The 21,653-nt window shown below is 40.5% G+C and overlaps 2 protein-coding genes across 3 annotated transcripts in view; one reads left to right on the top strand and one right to left on the bottom strand.

Moving 5' to 3' along the window:
- The window catches only part of LOC136007994 (protein adenylyltransferase SelO-like), a 29,123-nt gene extending 16,566 nt beyond the window's left edge, over positions 1-12,557 (top strand). For both annotated transcript variants that reach the window (XM_065666628.1, XM_065666629.1), the window contains 5 exons: positions 636-715; positions 5,027-5,106; positions 5,466-5,848; positions 7,130-7,400; positions 9,737-12,557. The gene's annotated coding sequence lies outside the window, so the exon portion shown is untranslated. The remainder of the gene's footprint in view (positions 1-635; positions 716-5,026; positions 5,107-5,465; positions 5,849-7,129; positions 7,401-9,736) is intronic.
- APBB1IP (amyloid beta precursor protein binding family B member 1 interacting protein) overlaps positions 9,959-21,653 on the bottom strand; it is a 62,370-nt gene continuing 50,675 nt past the window's right edge. Inside the window, exons 11-14 of the mRNA XM_065666609.1 lie at positions 17,093-17,191; positions 16,004-16,121; positions 13,804-13,901; positions 9,959-11,431 (exon numbers count right to left, since the gene is read on the bottom strand). Coding sequence (XP_065522681.1) covers positions 10,898-11,431; positions 13,804-13,901; positions 16,004-16,121; positions 17,093-17,191 — 849 coding nt within the window. The 3' untranslated portion in view covers positions 9,959-10,897. The remainder of the gene's footprint in view (positions 11,432-13,803; positions 13,902-16,003; positions 16,122-17,092; positions 17,192-21,653) is intronic.

Raw genomic sequence — 21,653 nt, 5'->3', positions numbered from 1 at the left:
AGACCCCCAGCTCTTAGTCACATCTGTAATATTAACTCATTTTTATACTCAAATGTGGTTTTCATTATATTCCTCTAAAAAAACTCCACAGATGTGATCAAAACTTCGATTCTTGCTTTTAATTTCCCTTACTTAACTTTTGCCCATTTTCTCTTGTATATCTGCTGTTTACCTCCTTTTATCTATGTCCATGTCTTTCTAAACTGTTCTTTGAAGTTCATACTTTGTCTGTGAGCTTTGGCTACTTTCCCTCTTTTTTGGCTACTTTCTCTGGTGGTTGCATCAGCTGCAATATGAAGCAGCTGTTAGCTCAGTGTAGTCATCCAGGGAAGACTCGTTTGTGGTTGTTGTCCAACACTGGAGGCCATAACTCCAAGCTCTAGTTTCTCTCCGTTTGCCTTTTTCAAGTTCTATCTCCTCTCCCTTCTTCATCTCCTACTGTGTCTATTCTCCTCAGTTTTCCCTGCCCATCATCCAATTCTCTCTCAGTCCCACCAGGCAGCGTGTGGAAACGGCTGTGTGATGCTTAGTTGTGGGCTGGGGTTAAACCAAGACATTTGTTTGCTTACTTTGTTTTTTTTCTTAACAGGAATGGAATTCTCATTGCCCACCATTAACTGTTTCTTTCTCTTCAGGAGTTCTGGATTCCCCAGGATCTGAGTAAACACTAGCTATTTTCAGAATGGGTTACTATGTACCTCTTGAGATTGAATTGGTAAGTCTGATGCAGTTTTAAGTGTAAAAATAACACCAGATGTGTGTTTGCCAAAGCAGGCAATGTTAATCTGCAGCGATTTTCCAAAATCTTTAGCAGATCTGGTAAACTGGCCCAAACATGATTTCATATGCCTTTTTTGTCTTTATGGTTCTAGGTTGTGCTAGATTTCAGAATAATTACTATTGTAGTTCTGTTTTGACACACAGATATACATAAAAATGACATGGGAGGAGTGGTCTGTACTTCCTGTCCTTCACCGAGCAACTGATGAGATTTCTTTGGTTAACAATTTTTGTTAAAATACCAGCTGTGATACATTTGTGAAATTTGCCTGTAAAATGCAACGAGCAACTGAAAATCTGTGGCCAAATGAAGGAAGGAAGGAAGGAAATGCAGGATCTGATCAAATTCTGCACAAGAACTGTTATAAGCTTCGACATTGTGCTGCTTTGCAGGGTCTTCTATTTCTAGTGGAAATGGCTGTGCTCTTTTGTTAGATATTTCTTACAATTTTACTTGTATTTTTAGAACGTTAATATGAAAACAGTTACCAAGAAGGAAGGTTTGGCTTAGTACTGGGTTTTGGTAGGGTTAAGAAGTTTCAACTTTGGGACTGGGAGGCTCTTGGCTGTTTTCCTTAGCTAAAATTTGATGCTAAAAACTGTCTAAACACACTTCATATTTTCCTGTGGCTTTTAAATCTGCTTCTAGAGAAGATCGTGATGTTTTGAGTTTTTATTCCAAATCAGAAAGGATCCTGGTTTGGGGATGGTCTTCTGCAAATCAGCATCATGTTTTTCCACATGCACCTCAGAGGATCATGTAGTATAGAGGACAGACAAAACAAGGAAAAGGTTTTGCTTTCAGGATCACAGTAGTTCTAGTGGCCTGTTTTGGTAGCAGTCCAGACTTGGTATGCAAAGATTCATGGTTATGCTAGTTTTCTTCCATATAATTGGTCATCACTCTATATCCATACAGCAGAACTGCAGAAATTTGTAACAGGCTACTGATGTTAATTTCTTATTGTTATATTTGAAATTTAATTTTACTTTTAAAACCCAGCAAATCTTGTCACGTTTTTGCTAGCTGCTCAATAACAGTGTGGCTGAAGTTTTTTTATGGAGTTCTTTTCTTGCTTTTGTTCTCTTTTGCATCATACACTTAAATAGGTCTCTTTGATGCCCTTGTGGTCTCTTTAAATTGTGTTTTGTTTGTTGTTTGGTGGTTTGGGGTGTTTTTTGTTTAAGTATTTACTTGTAACAGCTGTCTCTTGTCAGTACAATTGGCAGCAAAAAGCTGGCTCAACTCAGTCAACTGTGCATTTTTATCCACTGTTTCGTGTTAAACACAAAACTGTCAGCTCTTTAGACTTTTATGTGGGTTAGTAACTCCCACTAAATGTCATATTTCTGTCTTTAGTACTGACCGACCTTGAATACATTGCCATTACACCTCATTATTCATTACCTTTCCCTCATCATTACTAAGTGTAGTAGAATATCTTACTCCTCAAAGTACCTTACCTTGAGGCATTGAAGCTGACCACTTATTATCTTTATCTTTTTTTCTCTCTTCATTTACTTTTTAGTTCCTATTAGCACTTTATCTTGTAGTGCTGAAACTTGGTTCCTTAGGAGTTGATCAAAAAGTTTTGACAATCCAAATCCCAGTACGAATCTTTAATTGTATTTCTTTACAAAAGAAACAGGAAAAAAAATGTAGACCAGATTATAAAATCCTCATAAGGGCACAAAATGTCTTCTGCTTTGTCCTTTTCTTATCTGGCTTGTCTTTCCCTTTCATAATTATCTTGTCACTTGTTTTAATTAGCTATTTTTAATGCCACTGTGAAACTTGACAGTTTTCTATTGTTAAGAATATATTTCTGGGCCAAATATTCTCCTGCTAGTATGAGTCATGGGTTTAATGTGAGTTATGGGGTTTTTTTTTTTTTTTGTATGAGTCATTTGTTAACTTCTCCACCTTTTAAATATTCTTTTTATATTGTTACCACACTTTGCTATTGAAAACCCATTTACCAGATGAAATCAAAAACTTGGCCAGAGCAGATTATTTTGCCAAGTAGGAAAACACTATTTTTCAGCAGTTAGACTATGTAGAGACTATCAGGGTTCCAAACAGCTAGTTGTATTTTTTGGCTTTTGTTTATTATCTGGGAGTACATACAGAACAGGGGTAATGTGAACATGAAGAATGTCTGTATCTGGGTGGGTTGCACCTCCGCCTTTTTCTCATGGAAGTCAGCAACTGGATGTTGTGGTGGAATGTTCTATTACCTGTGCAGCTTTTATAAAGGAGGGAGTGAAAATGCCACCTGAGGTGCTTCTGATTTCAGCCGGTATTCTGATTTTGTAAGAGAGTTTCACCTTGTCCTTTCTGGCAGGAACATGAGCAGCCAGAATCCAGCACGTACAGCATAGGGTGACTTTTTTTGTTCTTTACTTTTCTAAATAAAATAAAGACCCTTTGTGTAATGCTTCTGTATGTCAAATCTTGTGGTTTAAAATGGCTGTCATTCTGTTTCAAACAGAAAGAATTTAATTGTATTGGATACATAAAATAATCATGCAAGTGTTGTTTCACTGATTACATAGCTTCAGTAAATTCTAGTTTGTTGGCTGGTTAAATGGTGCTTTTTAGAAGCAGTGCTTTATTACAGAGAAGTTTGTTCACTGTGCTAGGCACTAATTCTGTATGGGGAGCTATTAAATATGAATAAAGTCCTGTGACTGTCTAACCACAGAACTTTAGGAGGAGCCAGTCAGACCTATTCTCAAAGACGTCAATTGTCTTGGTAGTCAGCTAGGATAAACAAGTTATGTTTGCAAGCTGAGGAAGCAGTACAAGGAGGCGCAAGAATACAGTGTACTGGGAAATGGAAATAGATTAAGTTTAATCCTTTTATCCAAATACTGTTTCTGATCATCTCCCTCCTAATATCATTTATTAATCACATCATAACTAATTGGTTAGAGAAATTTTATTTATTAATTAAGTAGAGGGAAATTTGGGATAGCGATGAATATTCTGCTCTCTCTAAAATCAACTTTCAAATATGCTGTAAGGGTATTTACAGGAATATTTTATAAATATATATATATATTTAAAGAAACATATAAAAGTAACATTTATGTAAATAAAACCTGCTGAGACACAAATGGAAAGGGAAAGAACAGATGAAGTTTGTGTATGTCCAAAAATAACAGACTTTCGGTTTCAAGTCCATGGGTGAAATGTCTCTGGTATCACTAATTCATCTCTTCATAATAATCAGCTACTGAATTTGGCAAAATATGCAGACCCATGTCAAATTCAGATTTGCAAAGCGAGCTCGAAATGTTTGTTACAGTTAATCAGTAACATTGTTTTGTTCATTAAAGGGAAAACTTTCTGAAGTAGAATGCTAGGCTTTAATTGCAGTTGACTGACATTATCTGCTAAAAAAATGATAATACAAGCCGTGTGTGCTTTTATGAGAATCCTCTTTGGCATACAGTTTGACAGGATGCCTTTTATGAGTTCTTAATTGCTGTCCTGTAACATGTAGCCTGGTTTTACTAATTCAGCAGTTTCATTTTCTATGTCCCTACAATCTCCCTACCGCTATTTAGACACAGTCAGCCTGGAACATGTGAGAGACGCAGTGCAGTGGTCATCAGTGTTCCCGAAAAGATACAGCAGACAGTTGTGGAAAAATCTGGGGAACCTCCCACTACCCCTAACAAGAAATTAAAAGTAAAGTTGATAAAGTAGTTTCTAAAAAATACAGCAGAAATAAACATTAGATAGAGGCTTTTATGGCTAAAGTTTTGATACATGATATAGAAGAAGGGATATCTAAGTACATATACTTGAATTAATATCTTAATAATTCCTATTCAAATTAAGTAATGTAATATTAATTTTTATGCTCTCCAGGAAGTTACTGACAACATTGAAATATGCTTTCCAACAATGTAGCAGGAACCGAAGCCATGGTAAACTCATCACATTTGAAAAATCTGCAGGTGTTCACCACAGGAAATCCTTTGTGTATCAGTGTGATGTTCTGTATTACTGTAATCTTTGTTTGGCACTTCGACGCTACTGATTGTGCAAGTTTAAAAAGTTCCTTTAACAGCTCATCAAAATAAGTAGATTAGTTCCTTTTCCTTTTTATGCATTTTTTTTCCTTGATCTGCAAATTAAACCTTCTTGAAGATTTCAATGACATGTTTCAATGACTGTGTTTCCTTTTGTTGAGTATGTCTAACTAAATTTAACCCAATATACTTTTGGTTTCAGCTGTTAATCCTCAATACATAATTAGGAATTGGATGGCAGAATCAGCAGTGCAAAAAGCTAATTTGAATGATTTCTCAGAGGTAAAATGATTTCATTCTTTCCTGACATATTTATTAATAATTGGCATAATTTTTAATGAAAGAGTTGTTGCATTTACTTTTTGAACCTATACTACACTTTGACCGACACTGTACCGATACCAATTACTATTAACAATACTGACAAAATTAGTAATTGTATTACTTATAAATAGTAGCAACTATATTAATAGTAGCATTAATAATAGTAAGCAATAGTAAGCAAACTTTAAGTATAAAAACAGTAAGCAAAAATAATAGTTTCTGGAGCTAGGAGGGTGCATAATATGAAGTGGAACAAACCTTTCTTGTTTGCAGGAAAATATTTTGCCTAAAAACTTACCGATTTTAATTACTTACAGGTTTGTTTGCTACAGCAGATCTTAAAACACCCTGTTCAGAGACAGCAGGCTGCAGAGAGAGCAGGTTACTTCCAGCTTGGGCCAAGTACTTTAAAGTGAGCTGTTCATCCTGAGAAAAATTTGACCAAGCATGAAAGATCAATGGATCAAGCCGCAGAAACTTCTCTGCCTTACACTGTGTGGACTGAAACCTGGTACTCTGCTAGGCAAGACAAAGTTGTCTTAGCAGCTTTATAAAAGATTGGACCACTATGTATGGTTGCATCACCATATTGGTGTTTATAACTCTGCCTTTTCTATTCAGCTGTACATTTATTTGAGTCCCAATATTTAAGTTCTGCCAAGCCATCACACTTAACCTCTCAGAATTCATGGCTGATCAGGTGGGTCTCAATAGCTTCTAATGGCTGGTCCATTTAAAATCCATCTAAGCTAGTTTTAATAATACGGTATTCTGATGAATGTTTTCCTTGCTGTTACACACTGTTCAAATAAAATTGTATTCTGAAGACATAAATGTTCCTAAATCTTTTGCAGAGATGGAACAGAGGATCATCTTACACTTAGACCTTGCCACCTTTTCTCTTTCTGACCTTGTTTTGTCCCATTAAACTGCCAAAAAAGATTTAAAGCAAATCTAATAAAATAATGAGCAAAGATGTCTGTCTTGGAAGTGACTTGCCTACAAATAAACTTTGATGCCTTTGCCAGTGTCAGATGCCAGTCAAGCCTGGCCCACTGCTCTTTGAAAGTCTATCTTTTGAAAGTATTAGAAAGATTGTTGGCTCATGGGTATAAAGCCTCAGGAAATTTTCACTGGTTGAACATGGAAAAGGACTTTCTTGGAAATATCTTACTATATATGTAGTTGAGTGAATATGCCTTTTGTATCCAGCCACCTGATGCTGGGAGGGACTAAAAAATCTTGCAGGGCAAGTATTTAAAATTCAGCTGGAGCTGCTATATAGAATCCTATGAGTAACAGAGAGAGACTAGTCTGAGTCCTGTGCCTCATTGTTTAGCCTTGTTTGATATCCCAGTTTCACAAAACTTAAACCAAAATTAATACGTAAGGAAGCAGGCCCAGTGTTTATGCTTGAAAATTCACAGTAAAAATCACTTATCTGGGGGCTTTGTTACTTCTTGACATTACCTTGACTCTTCCCAAATCCAAAATCTCCAAATTTCTCGAGTGCCACTTGAATTTTGAAATGGAGGCTATTAAGTGTTGTAATCACCATTTCACAGATCTATCTCTAGAGACATAACCAGAGTGGAAAAATACAGTATTAGAAATCTTTCAGTGGCTAAAAAAATATTTGAATGTCTTTACTTCTTAACCATAATCAACAGAATTATTCAGAATGGTTTCCTCTCAGAAATACAGCTGTTCAAATATAAATACAGCTGTAATGTAAATAATAGTATCATAATGTGAGGCATAGTGTAGCTATTTAAATATTTTTCCAAAAGTCCAATGAAATTTGAGCAAGTGACACAGGTTCAGCCTGGGTTAGCATTCTTTCTGCAGGTCATAAGTGCTCTTCTGCAACCATCGGGATACTACTGTTTGAGCTGGCAACACTTTCAGATAAAAGGAGTGTGCTGCTGGGGGAGGGCTGCATTCTCAACCTACTGAAACATTGCTGTTGATGTCTTCACAGATACGTACAAGCAAACCAGCATGTTGTGATGAAATCTGTGAATGCCAGCTTTACCACCTGCAGTGGAATGAGTTACACTACAGCTAAGTGATGACTGGAAGGTGGATGTATTGGTGCCTGCAGGGTAAATACAGCACCACTACAGCTTGGACCCTGGTTTCAAGTTATGTGAAAGGAAAGAACTCTGTGCTGAACCAAACATCTGTTAAGTTAGTTTTGTGTGTGAGCCAAACATGGCTGCCTGTACATCTTCACCTCGTGGAATAACTGCGTAAGTACAAAGCATTTTTATACTGCTTTTTCCTTCAAAATGTTTTGTAAATGTTAAATCCTGTTAGTAACAGTAGCAAGTGGAGCTGTGTTTCGCCCATAGTTATGTGTAAAGAAACCCTCCAGCATCACAATACAAAACCAGAACACCCGGAATGGGAGCTCTTTTTACAAGCAGTGATATGTACTCCCACTGTGCTCATTGTGAGGCTTTTCTCAGGTTCTTCAAAACCATCTGAAAGAATGCAGCAAGCCCTGAAAATTGGTTTCACATATTCATCTGGTTGCAGGGTGTAGGTCAGCTGCTTCTCCAGGCGTTCATTCATGGTCTCAGTCATGTCCTCTTATCTTGTTTTACTGGCAAATCTGCCATTTTTTCCCCCCTTGTTTTACCATGCAGTTCAGAATGCCTGTTTTTAGTAACTATTCTGATTTTGTAATAGTCAGTACTGACTGTTAATGGTGATAAAACTGTCTTAGAGTATTCTGCAGGACCATAAGCCTTAACAACACTGAATCTGTAGCAATAGGACAAGGGGCAATGGGTTTAAACTTAAACAGGGGAAGTTCAGGTTGGATATAAGGAAGTTCTTTACTGTGAGGTGGTGAGGCAGTGGAACAGGTTGCCCAAAGAAGTGGTAAATGCTCCATCCCTGGCAGTGTTCAAGGCCAAGTGTTTACCTGTACTCTCTTTCTGTAGCAGAGGACAGATCTGAGGTGTTGACCCCCCACATGTAGGCTTTTCCACAGCTAACCTTTCTAATCCTAAGGCCTAATGGAAAAGTGGTCACTTGAAGTTGATCCTCCTTGCACATCAGTGATGCAAGAGTCCAGAGATGACAGCTGCTGAGACTGCTTCCAGCTGAGACATGGAGAGAGGATAAAAATAACATGCTGCAGTTTCAGGTCTTTTCACACTAAAATACTGTAATCTCTGGTAGTGTACATACTATGGCAGTCTGCAGGAATCGGGCAATTTCATGTGGCAGTAGGTTAGGTAGAGGTGGAAAGATTAATTTCTATTTTTTACAAATGCTTTGATTTACAGTCTTGGAAAGAAAGATCTTTTTGTACTTTGCAGCTTATTTTTATACCAAATAAAGCCAGATAATTGTGTATCATTACGATGGTAGCTCTGTTCTCTGAATGGAGTTTGAATACTTACATTGCAGAAATTCAATGCAACCATGTACATACACAAAATGGTTGATAGAGGTCTAATCATCACATCATTTTAATTGATTTCTGGAGTTTTCTGTGGGTTCTTTTTGTTTTGAAGAAAGCTTAACTTTTTCTTTTGTGTAAGATTGTGTGAGTTATGATTGCAGATGTAAAATTTATAAAATTGAGTTTATTGTGCTGTAACAAAAGAGAAGGGAGGAAACAGGGCAGGAGGCTGAGCATTCTGGTAAGGAGAGTGAATGCTGGGAAAGCCATGTGGAAGTCTTAGGTCTCTGTGGATGTAAAGAAGCCAGCTTATTGTGCAACGTTTTTCTATGGATATGTCCTGCTTCAGTTTGATGCTGGGTGTGTATTTCATAAAAGAAAATTCATTTGATTTAAAAATAATTGGATAGCAGACAGCTGTTGTCAACCCAAGTGTGCTGAAGATGTGCACTCCTAATACCTTACCAGAAAATGACACCCAGCTCTTTAGCATTCAGTAATCTGCATAATGCTTACCTCAGCTACATATAGAAAGCCACTGGAAAAAATTAATCTGTTTTTATGAACCCCTAGTTTTAACCCTCCTACTTTTAGCTAGTTAGTATTTTTTTTCTCCTGTACTTGGAACTAAAGCATGAACTAAGCTTATGGGCCTTGCACTCATCCTTCCAGGCGCCTGTCCTTTCATTCTTACTGCTTTGAGCAGGTCCTACCAGCTCTTCCTGGTGTTGAGATGGCCATGTTTTGCCTTTCACTGCTCCAGCTTATCAGGGACTGGTTCCGAGACAGTGAGTGTTTGTGGTTTGTGCTTTATCACAGCAAAGCCCTGGTCTTTGCTGTCTTGTGGAGGACTACACTCATGCAGCCACAAAAAAGTGCTAACACAGTAGGGACCAGCCAAACAAAAGCAGGGCAGGCCAGCCAGTACTGGTGCCTGTACTTGGATAACAGGGTGGCTCTTTGTTCTGCGACCTTGTAGATAACGTGGAAGATAATGTGTCCACACCTCTTAGGTGAAGTGGCACCTCAGTTAGTGTCACACCTTCAGACTCTACCAACAACATTTTAATTGATGTCAGTCAGTGCAGAGACTGCAAGGTGTCTGTGTGGGAGTGACTTTGATAGCCTGATACACCTTGGAGAGCCAAAAAAGTCCCCTGCCTCTTCCAGGTTGGTCAAATGCTTCACCTGAACCAAAGACCCCACTGGAGTGGAGCCAATGCAGGAGCATGCGGTGTAGCTGTACTGGGATGGTGGAGAGGGGGTAGGCCGCCTTCAAACTGCAGCAAACAGATTTCTAACACATACAGACAAAACCTCTTTAAAATATTTGAAGTGGTACCAATTGCCAGTAAAATGCCTGTTCATGAACGACGACACTTTGTGCAGATATAAAATAGAAGCTATTTTTATTTGAGAATTAATAATGAGTGCTGCCTAAATGAACAACGGAGAATTAAAATGGGAGAACAACTGGAAAAAAAAAATGTAGGAGGAGACATTCAGATCAGGTACAAGATAATTACAAAGTCTTTGAGAAGACAGACTTATTTCTAGGTATAGTTTGAAGACAAATGTTAACCAACAGGAAAAACAAAATCCTGCTTATCACCAGAAACACAAGATTTTGAACTAAATTCTTCTTTGTCTAAGATTAACCAAATTAAATCTGATTTAAGGCAGCAGCTGTGAGCGCTGACAAGTTATGACTGGAGTTGCATATGGAAGCAGGAGTGTATAGCATTTGGGGTGACCATCTCTGGAAATGGCCCTGGTCCTGCCTTGCATCTCAGAATGATCTAGCTGAGGTTTTACTTTTTAAGACAGACTATTTTTGAAAAACAGTGGCATCTTTTTTGTTGAAAAAAACCAAAACAAAACACCAAAACCCCCACAGCTGGGGGTTTTCTCATGAAGAACCTTTAAGGGGCATTCTGTGAAAAGGGATCTTTGCACTTCTCAAAATTCACACAACACTTGCTATTTTTGTTCAGCTCCAACTCTACTAGAGAGGCAGGCACAGTGTTTGCTCACTGGCCAGCTCTCTGGGTGCTGCTCCACCACCTCTGGCTGTCCTTACAGAGTGAAGCAAGACTAGAGCCATTCTTACCTCAGCCTGATGGCAGAATGGTAGCTAATAATAGAGGGATAGGGGCAGAAGAGGCAAGTTATAGGGACAAAGAGCTGGAGAGAGGGTACCCCATCTTACTTCCTGAGACCCCCCAGGAGGAACTCTGAAGGAGAATTCCTCCTGGAGGAGCCTGATCCAGCACAACTTTACCATGCTGACTCACAAACAGCTATGGCTTGAAGTCCACCTGCTTCCAGAGTTCAGGAGTTGCTGCCCCTTTTCTTCTCAAGAGCTTTCATTAGGTCAGACATGAAATCTGCCTGCCTGCCTCCACCCCCAGTTGGAAGTGGCCCAGCTGACCGTGGCTCTCCAGCTTGTGCAGTGTTTTCCATCCTTTTTGATGGAAGTGGCACAGGTTTCTTTGTCAGAGGTGGTGGCTTAGTGGAGACGGGTGGAGGTGGAGGGGGTAATGGCACGTCTCCATTGCTACTGCTGGAGGCTGGTGGTGGTGGTGGTGGAGGCACAAAATCAGGAGGAGTTTCACAGAAATCAGATGGTGGTGTTGGAAAATCAACCTTCAATGCAGGTGGTGGTGCTGGAAAGGTGTCTGGATCTGTTAGGAAAATGCCGCTGTCTCGTTTGACTTTGGAGGGTAGAATTGGTGAAGCAGAAATAGCAGATGACCGCCTTTCTGGTGGAGGAGGAGGCTGCAGCGAGTTCCTCTTACTCTGGAATTTCTGTGGCCTCATCACTGGCTGCGCCAGGCCAGGCACACTGATGTCATTTGACTTAGCCTTTAATAAGCAGAAGGAATAAAAGGACAAGACATAGTCAGTGCACATGTAAACTAATGCCACTGCTTGAGAAGAGTGAAAGATGTGAAAATCCACGAGAAGACTGCAGTGGACAGACAGCAAAATGAAGTATAGTACATTTTGCCTGAAGAGTGCCAATAGTATTTTGTTTTCTTTCTGGAGCTGCCTACAGACCTCTAACAGTATTCATAATGCTCTTGAGTGCTGTCCTCAGAAACTGAGTGCTTTTAAAATCTCAAAGAACTGCAGTTACTAAGACATGTAAAGATGTTTTCTTGATCTTCCACCCTGTTTATTCCCTGAGAACATGAAGACTTAAATAAAAGTAAAATCTGTGCTGTGTTTTTACATCCAAAAATACTAAGCAAGATTTGAGAGCATAAAAAGCAGATGTAGTTTTGGCTCTTGTGTCTCCACCTCCTGTTCTAGCAGCAACTGCTGGATCTCTGGATAAAACTAAAATAATGAAGTCACCTATCTGCCAAACTCACTAAACACAGCAGCAGCGAACCGCGAAGATGGACAGATTTGGGAATGGAAAGTTTACATGCCTGTATCTGCTTGTCCCCAGCACTTTGCAGCATGGTGTGAAGCATTTATCTGCAGGAAAGCGTCCTGGGCCCCCTCTGTGAGGGAGGGAGAGCACTGCCAAGCACTGGGAAGAGGCACTTGGAAAGCCCCATCTGTCGCAACTGTGCAGTGCACAGTATAGGAAAGACGCTTCTGTAGTGACCTGGCAAGGACCACTGATAAGCCTGGGGAAGGTGTCTTTTGTCTGCTGGGCAAGACACAGGTACACGCTGCATCCGCTTTCAAATCAATAGTGTGACAAACAGGTCCTTGAAGCTATGAAGTTGTAGCCATGTTTGCAAGGTCATGAGGCAATCAAATCCTCTGACAATTTTTTTGAAAAAATTAATAAAAATGAATAAAAATGAATCTTTTTTGAAAAAATGAATCAAAGCCTCCATCATACAAGTTGAGAAAAATAAAATGCAGGACAGCAGTTAATTATGGAGATGTTTATTTTGACAAAATTTTATGTGGCTTTTCTTTTGTTAACTCTGAATGTAAATAAAGCCCATTTGGTGATACCTGAATATAACTTGCTCTTCTTTTTGTCAGGTAGCAACTAGTAGCTGTTTACAGTTACTACACACACACTATCTGTTCTTTTAAACCTGTGGAGAAGTCCACTGTCCCGAAAACACAGCTTTGTAACACATGTATTTCTAGCTATGCTAATTTATCAAGTTAGCCCCAGCTAGCTTATAGCTCTAACTGTAGCACGGTGCACCCTGAAAGACTTCAGCTTGCTCCCTTGGTCCCAGGCTTGTAAAAGCTGAGAGATGAAGAAAGCAATGTGTTAAGCAATGTGTTTGCTTCTGCTAAAGAAAAGCACTCTGCAACCCTGCAGTCAGCAGTCCTAATTCTGGCATTAGCCAAGTATAACTTCTAAGCCTTCTCTTCCTCACTCTCCTTGCCTACAAAGATGGAAGTAAATGAGACGCAGGAGGAGGGAACCACTGGCTGAGTTCTGAAAATGTGACCTGTTCCAGGGGAAGTAAGGTTCAGAACAGAGAAACAAATGTTTCTAAAGGAGGAACTCTATAAAGACAGAAACAAGAAGCACAGGACGCATAATGCAGGTGGCAGAAAAATCCTACAAGTTTCATTTCACTTGTCCTTTGCACTTTATTCATTCCCTCCAACATGCATAATGAACTGCAAACATACGCAGGGTTTGTTTTTTCTGTAGGATGTTTCTGAAGCCCTCACACTTTACCCTACTGATATTTTTACAGCCAGAGATGCTGCAAGTAGTCAAAATCTGGAGCTTAACCAAGGAATTCATTTAGAGCGTAATGAAAACACGTAATGTTTTATATCTTCACACTTTCTCCTTTCTTACACATTCATCTTCAGCTGTGCACAGTGTTCCCTGCTGAAAACAGTACTATACCCTTTGTGCTACTAAGGCAAGACCTGTTTTCTGGTAGACACAGGAAATTACACTGAGGTTCTGGCAGCACAGACTCTTTGAGACTGTCCCAGTAGGCACATCCCTATTCCTGCTACATGAACTCACAGCTTGTTCTGAAGAATGAAAGTGATGGGTGACTGTGCCTTTACCTCCCATCAGTAGCTCCTTGCTTCTGGGCTACAGGCACACCATTTGCCGTGTGTAAAACCCAAAAAGGGGCAGCAGTGAACCAGACACTTTGTCCAGGAGCCAAATAATTGTAATAACAATACACTGTGAGTGGGAAAGACAGTGTGTGAACTAAAACAAACTTGAAGAACTGTTTCACAGGTGACATTTAACTACTGCAGTGCTCGTAACTGCTTACCTGTACCTCTGATGTATCCGCTTTCTTCTGAGTCTCTGGAAATTCTGCACTGGAATGACAAACAATTTGGGGAACCTGTCCATTTGACTGAACAGCACCTGTGACAAGGAGGGGAGACAAAGGAAATAGAGTGTTACATTTTCATGGCATTAACCAGATCAGTGAATAGCAAACTAAGAAAAACATCTTTACAACTTCCACCAAGCAACCACTCATTACAGGTTTCTTATATGTAATTCTGTAAAATCCATGAGGATGTCTGTTTTCTACTTCAGGCTTATTTTGAAACTTTTCATATTCATTATCTAAGGAAAGTAAACATGATACCTTACATTAAAACTAGTAAGTCTCCACATGATAAAGCCCACATGCCTCCATGGTTGTAGCTGACAGTCCTACAGGAAGTACATCTGAATAAAGCAGCTTATTTAATCCTTCAAACACTGTAATATTGTGCTGGCACACACACAATGAGGCATAGAGACGAACAACATTGCCTGAGATACACCTGGCACCTGGGACACTTCAGACCCCCAGACTACTGTTTGGGGTATACATGAACACACAGCTAAAGCAGTGTGACCAGGGACTACAGGCTTCATAGGATGTGAGATGTTCCATCTGCCTTCCTAAACATTGCTTGTGGCTGCAACAACAGAATACAGTTCCCAGCTAAGGTCACAAGGACTAGTTTTCTATAGCATAATTTAGTCTATACTGAAATCAGCCCACACAAATAGCTATACAGCCATTTGAAAGCAGAACAGAAGAAAACATGCTTTATTCTATTTCCAAACCATGAGCCAACGACTACTCACAGTCAGGCAGTTCAGGTTATAGTATTATGGTCAGGCTCCAGGTTTTATATAGGGCAGTAATGATAACTGTTAGACAGAAAGAATCACAGTGACTTGCCTCAATTAGAACACTAATGATCCATCAGAGATATTTCCATAGAGACAACATACATGACTAAAAGCTTTCTAGGCTACTTAATCATTTACTGGGATCCATTAGCTAAGATTAGCAGTATACTTCATGATCACATACAGTGTTCTTGGATTCTAGTCAGGAGCTGAAGTTATAGAGATATATATATATACATTACAAGGCCTCAATCCTGCCCATATCCACTACAGACTGCAGCATCAGCACAGAGCCCCCTGGCCAGCCACTTCTCTTCTGCAGTCAATACCAGAACACAAAATGCTCCAAGACTGTCTCATCCACTGTCATTAAAATAACACGCCCCCCCCCAACCATCAGAAAATCCCTTGATTTTGAACAGCCTGTTCAAAATCTCTCTCCCCATCCCAAATGTGCATTTATCACTGTGATTTGACTCCAAGGAGTAGTAGAAAGATCACCCTCTTTTCACATATACTGAGAAAAAGACAAACTGAAGCCTTGATAAGGTGTTTGGAGGATTTTCAGTTGTCCACATGAGAAGTCAGAATGTTAACTGCCAACACAGATTTTGACTTTGCCTGTCTTATGTCAGTAAGTACCTAGCCAGGATGTCCCTCCTAATAAATACAGCATAACTTAAGCATGTAAACTAAAAACATTCATGCAAGTTACAGCTCGCATCATGCACTGTTTTATCTGTACCATGATAAAATAGGTAACAGTGGTATGATTAAGCTACTGGAAAAGTAAAGTTAGAAAATAACCCAATCATTTCTTACTCTGCATTCTTTCCCAGCACCCACATTATTATCACACATGAGTGAAAGGCTGGAAAAGAGAATGGCTCACCCTATAATAATCTCTAAAATGATCATTCTCATTCTGAGATCCCACTCATCCCTTTCACTCATTGGAAGAAAAGCTCTGATATAGCCAGGATGGAGACGGGCAAACAGAAAACTTCAAGACATGGACCATCAGTTGGTAAAATGTAGAGGGAGGATAAAGCATTTGTATTCAGATGCCAACAGAAAAAATAACCTTATTGAATTATGCAGATTTAAACTGATCTTCGGTGGACTGTCTTTTGATTCTCTAAGTGCTAACTTTAAAGTGAGAGCTCTGCTGCTAGCTTAGTTACAGGCAGATCAGAGCTACACTGGGCTGTCCAGAGCAAAATATCATCTTGCTGAATGAAAGGATAGTTTTCTGAACAAAGACTATGTTCAACATTGATGATGACAAAAGAGGGCAATAAATGTGATTTCAACTGCTGGGACATCATTCGTACCTGCTGGTAAGGATCCTGCAGGGGCAGCTTGTTCCACTGTTCCTTGATTTGCCCACCGAGAGGACAAGCCAGCCTTCTTCACTGCACATTTGTAATTATCATATAGCAGCTTGCCATACTGCAAACCAAAGCAATACAATAAGCATGGTATTAAGCTTGACAGAGACCAAGCACTCATTTCTCTATTGGAAAACTTTCCCGACCCCATTCCTTTCCACCCAGTTTTGTTCAAAAATAGCTTTCTGCAAGTGGTGTGCCTATTTCTGCACAGGGCCAGGTGGAAAGCATCTCCCTAACAGCACAATAAAACACGCACCCCCATGACCAGACAGAGTCCTACTGATATCATTCTCATGTTTTATGTTCATTTCAGTATCTGTAAAAATCTTGAAACTTGGCTTGAAAACCAAATGTTCTCAATAAATCTCTTTCTCAAAAGCTTTCCAAGTATTACATTTTCAGACTGGAGTCTTGGGACACTGAATCCTGGGCTCCAGGGAAAACAGCTCTGTCAGTGTAAGATACAAAATAACTTGACCACTCCAGACCTTTGTTGGATGCCTCCCTGCAGCAGAACTGGCAGAAAAGAATATATACCTAACAGGAGTAGGTCTGTACAGCCAGATACAGCCAGTATAATGAGCTACATATAAATCCATCTCCCTTAATGTTTTGTGCAAAACAAAGTGGGCTGTGAGTTAAGATCTTTTGAAGAGGGTGAGGTAGACAATATGGACAGAGCTGTCTGAAAAACGTCTCAGCTGGACTGATCATAGGTTGCACACCTTTAGCTGCAGCCCGTTATTATTGTGCCAGATAACTGTGGAGTAAGTTTTACAAGTACATGAGTTTTACAGCTACAGAATTCACCCGTGTTAATGAGAAACACACACTGATAACTAAGGTACAGGAACATTCAGCAGATCCATCCTGGTCATGCCCTTCTACTCTTTCTTCTTAGGGCAAAATTAGCATAGATGTTCATTCTTGTCCCAACATTTCCAGTTGAGGTGCTGACACTCAGTAACATGAGGAAGACAAGATGATTTTACAGAAAACATATTTAAGTAAATGTAATTTTAACCTCACCTTGGCAATTCTTATTCCTGTTACCCACTGATGCAGGGTTGCTTGATCATCACAGCATAAGTACTTGATATATTGTGATTCCTTTTGAATCTGGGGGTGCTGAAAGATATTAATTCATAAAGTAAGGCAAACATAGAAATCAAATCACTATACAGAAGTATGAAGGTACCACACAGTGACCTCTCTGAGAACACTGCCTATAGGCATCATGTTAACATGGAGATGACTTGGGGCAGGGGGAAGAAAGGCAGCAAAACCAGAGCATAATAAAATAAAAAAGATGTTGGTTATGAATTATGCCTGAGCTGCCACGGGCAGCACTTGCCCAAAGTTATGTTAATGCATTGTGATATGAATTCAAGGGCTACAGAAATCTAGCAGTGATCTAGAGTTCAATGAAGTCTACAAATGCTATGGTTCAAGGTCTAATGCTCAATGTATAAACACTGGAAGGAAGTCTGTTTCTCATTGTGGTTTGTCCTATGTAAGGCATCCAGACTGAATGCTGAACATAATTAGTTTTCAAAGAGTATGTTAAATTTGTTTAAGCATGAACTTGCAGCTGAAACAGATTTTTCCTTCTAACTGACTGCCTTTCTCTGGGCCAAGTTCTAGCTTTCTTCCTATACATTTTTATTCTGTTTTACCCTTGCTGTTGTTTGCCAACAGTTATGTAAAACTGCCGTATGTTCTAGATGGAGGATCACTCAAACCACATCACCATCAGAAGTAACCTTTTACATTTGCTTGTACCAGGAACCTTTACATTTTTAAATGTTTTTTGTTCTTTTGGACAAAATTTAGGATCTCCTCCCCTTACTGATCAATGCAGTACTGGTATGTGGTGACAAACCACTGCAACTCAGAGATGACCAAGATGCCAGGCTGCCTACTTGCCTGAGACCGAACATCCTCTCTGAAGCTGAAGGAATCTGGTTCCCCTACTACAGCAGAGAAGGCTGTAAGTCTTTATAGCTTGGATGGAATAATATACTGCCATCTCTTGATACACAAGGAAAAGAATGAAACCAAAGGAAAAGGCTTCATTATCCCTCATTCATGTGTTCATTTCTATCCATCTTCTTATAAATAACAGGTGCATAGCCAGTGAAATATTGTGAATGCACAAAAGAACATCCAAATCTGCTCTGAGGACTCACTATTGTCAAACCACTCTCTTTTCAGCCCATGCAGTAAAAAATTCAAAATGTACCTCTGCCTAGCAGCAAGGACCCTGCTTTTATACATACTGTTAAGGCCCCAAAGCAGAGCAGTGCTGCCATAGGGAACTCAGCAGGACCCACTGCAGCACACAGTACTGTGAGCAGCCCACCAGCCCAGGGCTGATGTAGAAACCAGATGTCTCCTCACAGGCACCTGCCTACCAGTGGCTGGGGCATTCCCAGCATGGAGGCCAAGCCCTGGCTGGGTGACCCAGTGGCTCAAAAGCAGTGCTGAAGAGAGGTCTCACTGCTCAGCCACGTGTCCCTAATCCCCGCTCAGTGCTGCAGGCACCAGGCTTCCCTTTCTTGTGCTGACCCAACTGTTCATGAGGCCACACTGCGATACAAAGAAAAAGGAATTGGTCAAGTTAAATATAACTCCTTTCATCATGCTGTAGTTTTGGTTTGTTTTTTTTAACTCAGCAGTACACAGTATGGCCTCACATACAGCATGGGGATAAGGAGTACTGTGGCTTGAGGAGACAAGTAGGAAGGGACGGATGAGAGGAAGGGACTGCACAAGTCAGCATAGCTACCAAATTCCTGTATCATCAGGTTATGGAGCAAGAATGAAATAACTGTGAAGAACAAAAACCAAAGGCATATTACTCTTCAGGGGTCTCGCAGTGACAGCTATGTCCCATGACAGTGCTGTGTGTAACTGTTACAGCTCCGTGCATATTTGAACTCAGGTGCTCACCCAGATCATACTGTCTGCCATTTTTCTGCAAACACATAGCTGGCCATCTCCCCTGGACGATAAACATGCAAAGTCTGCTTCACCCCATAGCTACTTTAACCTCTTTGCTCTTGGATGCTCTCAAGGTAAGAGCTAGGGACATCACACATTGCAAGCCCAGAGATGCCAGTTCATTGTCACCAGGTGCCTTAACTGCAGAGAATGGAGTTGTGCCTCACTGATCTGGTACACTCACACACTGCCCCTTCACCGTTCAGTGTACAGGGCTGTATCTTGCTGCTGCACACCTATGCCACATATCAAACAGGTATGTCTCTGCCTTCAGCAGCCAGAATGCTGCTCAGGGTGGGCTCCACTACTGCAACGTGTAGCCAGGGCACAATGCCTGACAATCCTTATTTCCTTCCACTGTTTCAGTGTTATGTGACCAAACACAGTGAAAACCATTACAGAATTCAGTTGGAATGGTATCTTTAAAAGGGAACAGTAAGCAGACACTTCTCTGTTTGGCAGAGTAGATCCTATATACCTGGGTTACATTATCACCACCAGAGCCAAAACAACCAGCAGTTACAAGCAAAGACATTGCAACCCTGAGTAAATTCAGCTCGTCAAGTACTTTTCAACCACCAACAATTTTGCTCCAGTGTGTAAGTTCTTATTGAACCCAGCAGATGGCACCCAAAGCTTTAAGAAATGGCAAAAGCGAAGATTCTTTTTCATGACGATAAAGTCCAATGGGTCTACATATCTCCCCTCAAACACTACACCTACCAACAGCTTTTTATTACAAGGAAAAAAAAAAAAAACAAGTCAAAAAACACCCCCTTCCATAATTTAACATACAAATAATAGATTATTATTAAGGTATTATAAGATAATTCATACAAACATCTGGAAGTGCACACTGTATAAACAAGGTAGAGGTAGACATGGCACCGAGGAAGCTAGGTCACAATGCTGCACATAGACACAGCCCTGCCATGGGCCTCTTCTCTGGGTACTCTACAGAAATACCAGTTTCACAAGAACACCTGTATCGTGGCAGATCAAAAGTCCTTGTACCCAGTATTTGGACTTTGACAGTAACCACAAATGGGTACTGAAGGAGGAGAAATGACAAGCCTGTATGATACTTCCTTCACTGTACTCTCCCTGTCTGCATCTATTTTCAGGTCAGGAGGTTTCCTGAGCCAGATGGGGTTTTTCCATGTGTAGGTTCTTCAGTGGACTTCTCCTCCATGTACTTCAGCTTTTTACTGAGCCTGAAGAGAGTTCTGGCATCCACAACATCTTGTGATGAAGAACCACCTCTGCACCTGACTGCTACTAGCTATGTGTGATACTGCTGTTTTGGAAGAGACACTGTATGGCTGATCCCTATCCACACCTCTCTGTGCCACTCCTGAGCATAGACCTGCATCATATTCCTGGCAAGTTGTCTCTTTCCCAACCTACAAGCTCTAGCCTCTGCAGTCATTCTTCAAGTCAAAGTCATTCCTTACCTTTGCGTATCATTGTTGCTCCTCCTTGATCCTTTTCCAGGCTTATTATATTGTCTTTGAAATGAGAGGACCAGAACCACACAGGTGAAAGAAAACCATTGACTCGTGCCATGGTATGGCAGTGTTTGCTGTTTTATCATCTATGCCTTTCCTGATCATTCCTAATGCTTGATTTACATATCTGACCACCACTGAGCACTGAACCGCAGCCCCACAATGGCCTTCCAGAGTTCTTCAGGCTGCCCCTTCCTCAGTGATCTGAATGATGTACCATCAGCAGCAAGCTTCCTCACCTCGCTGCCTATTAACATTTTGAGACTGTGGGGTTCTCACCACCCTGAGAAGCTGAAAGGGAACAAGGCTAGAGTACCCCATGCCAGACAACATGGGAGTTATTTACTACCTACCCTCTAGCCTATCTTTTACTATTGTCTCCACTGGGCAATCAATCTTAACTACTGACATTCACCAGTGGGGCTTCTTCCAAATTACTCCAATCAGTTCCTTGATTAAATTACTCCAATCAGTAACCACAACTAAATGCAGAGTCACAAGTATATTCTGCCAATTAGGGACCAAAGTAGCAAGCTGCTGAACACCCCGTTCTCACAAGTGAAGTTTAACACCTCAAAGCTGTGCTGGCAGTCTGGATCTTCACTTTGTAACAACTAAGAACTGTATTGCCTTTCACTTCCCAAGAAGCAGCCGCAGCACTGGCTCTCTTTTTACATGCTAACTTTAACAATGACACAGAAACCACAACTTTGTACTGGCCGCACAGCCCACTGAGGTTGACTGGAAATACCTCCATTACCTTTCCTAGGCTTTGGATGAGGTCTACGGAGAATTGCTCCATGGTGCCAGTGAAGAGGCTACCTACTGCACCCATGTGCAAGGCCAGACCACAGGACCAAACACCAGCAGCAGCAAGCTTAACACTGAAGGTTTATACCTCTAAAAGATTACTAGAAAGTGGTTCAGATGGAGGCGTTTGGCTTCCTGTGTTTTCCGATGCATGAAACACGCTACTTTGAATTGGGAAGTACAGTGTTCCAGCCAAGAACTGTCACATCCCACCCTCACTTGGGAAGAACTGTACCATAGTGAAATACTTTGGCAGTACAAATGGCAGA

The sequence above is a fragment of the Lathamus discolor genome, chromosome 2 (assembly GCF_037157495.1).
Source record: "Lathamus discolor isolate bLatDis1 chromosome 2, bLatDis1.hap1, whole genome shotgun sequence".
Classification (NCBI taxonomy): Eukaryota; Metazoa; Chordata; class Aves; order Psittaciformes; family Psittacidae; genus Lathamus; species Lathamus discolor.
This window is presented reverse-complemented; position numbering and strand designations above follow the sequence as displayed.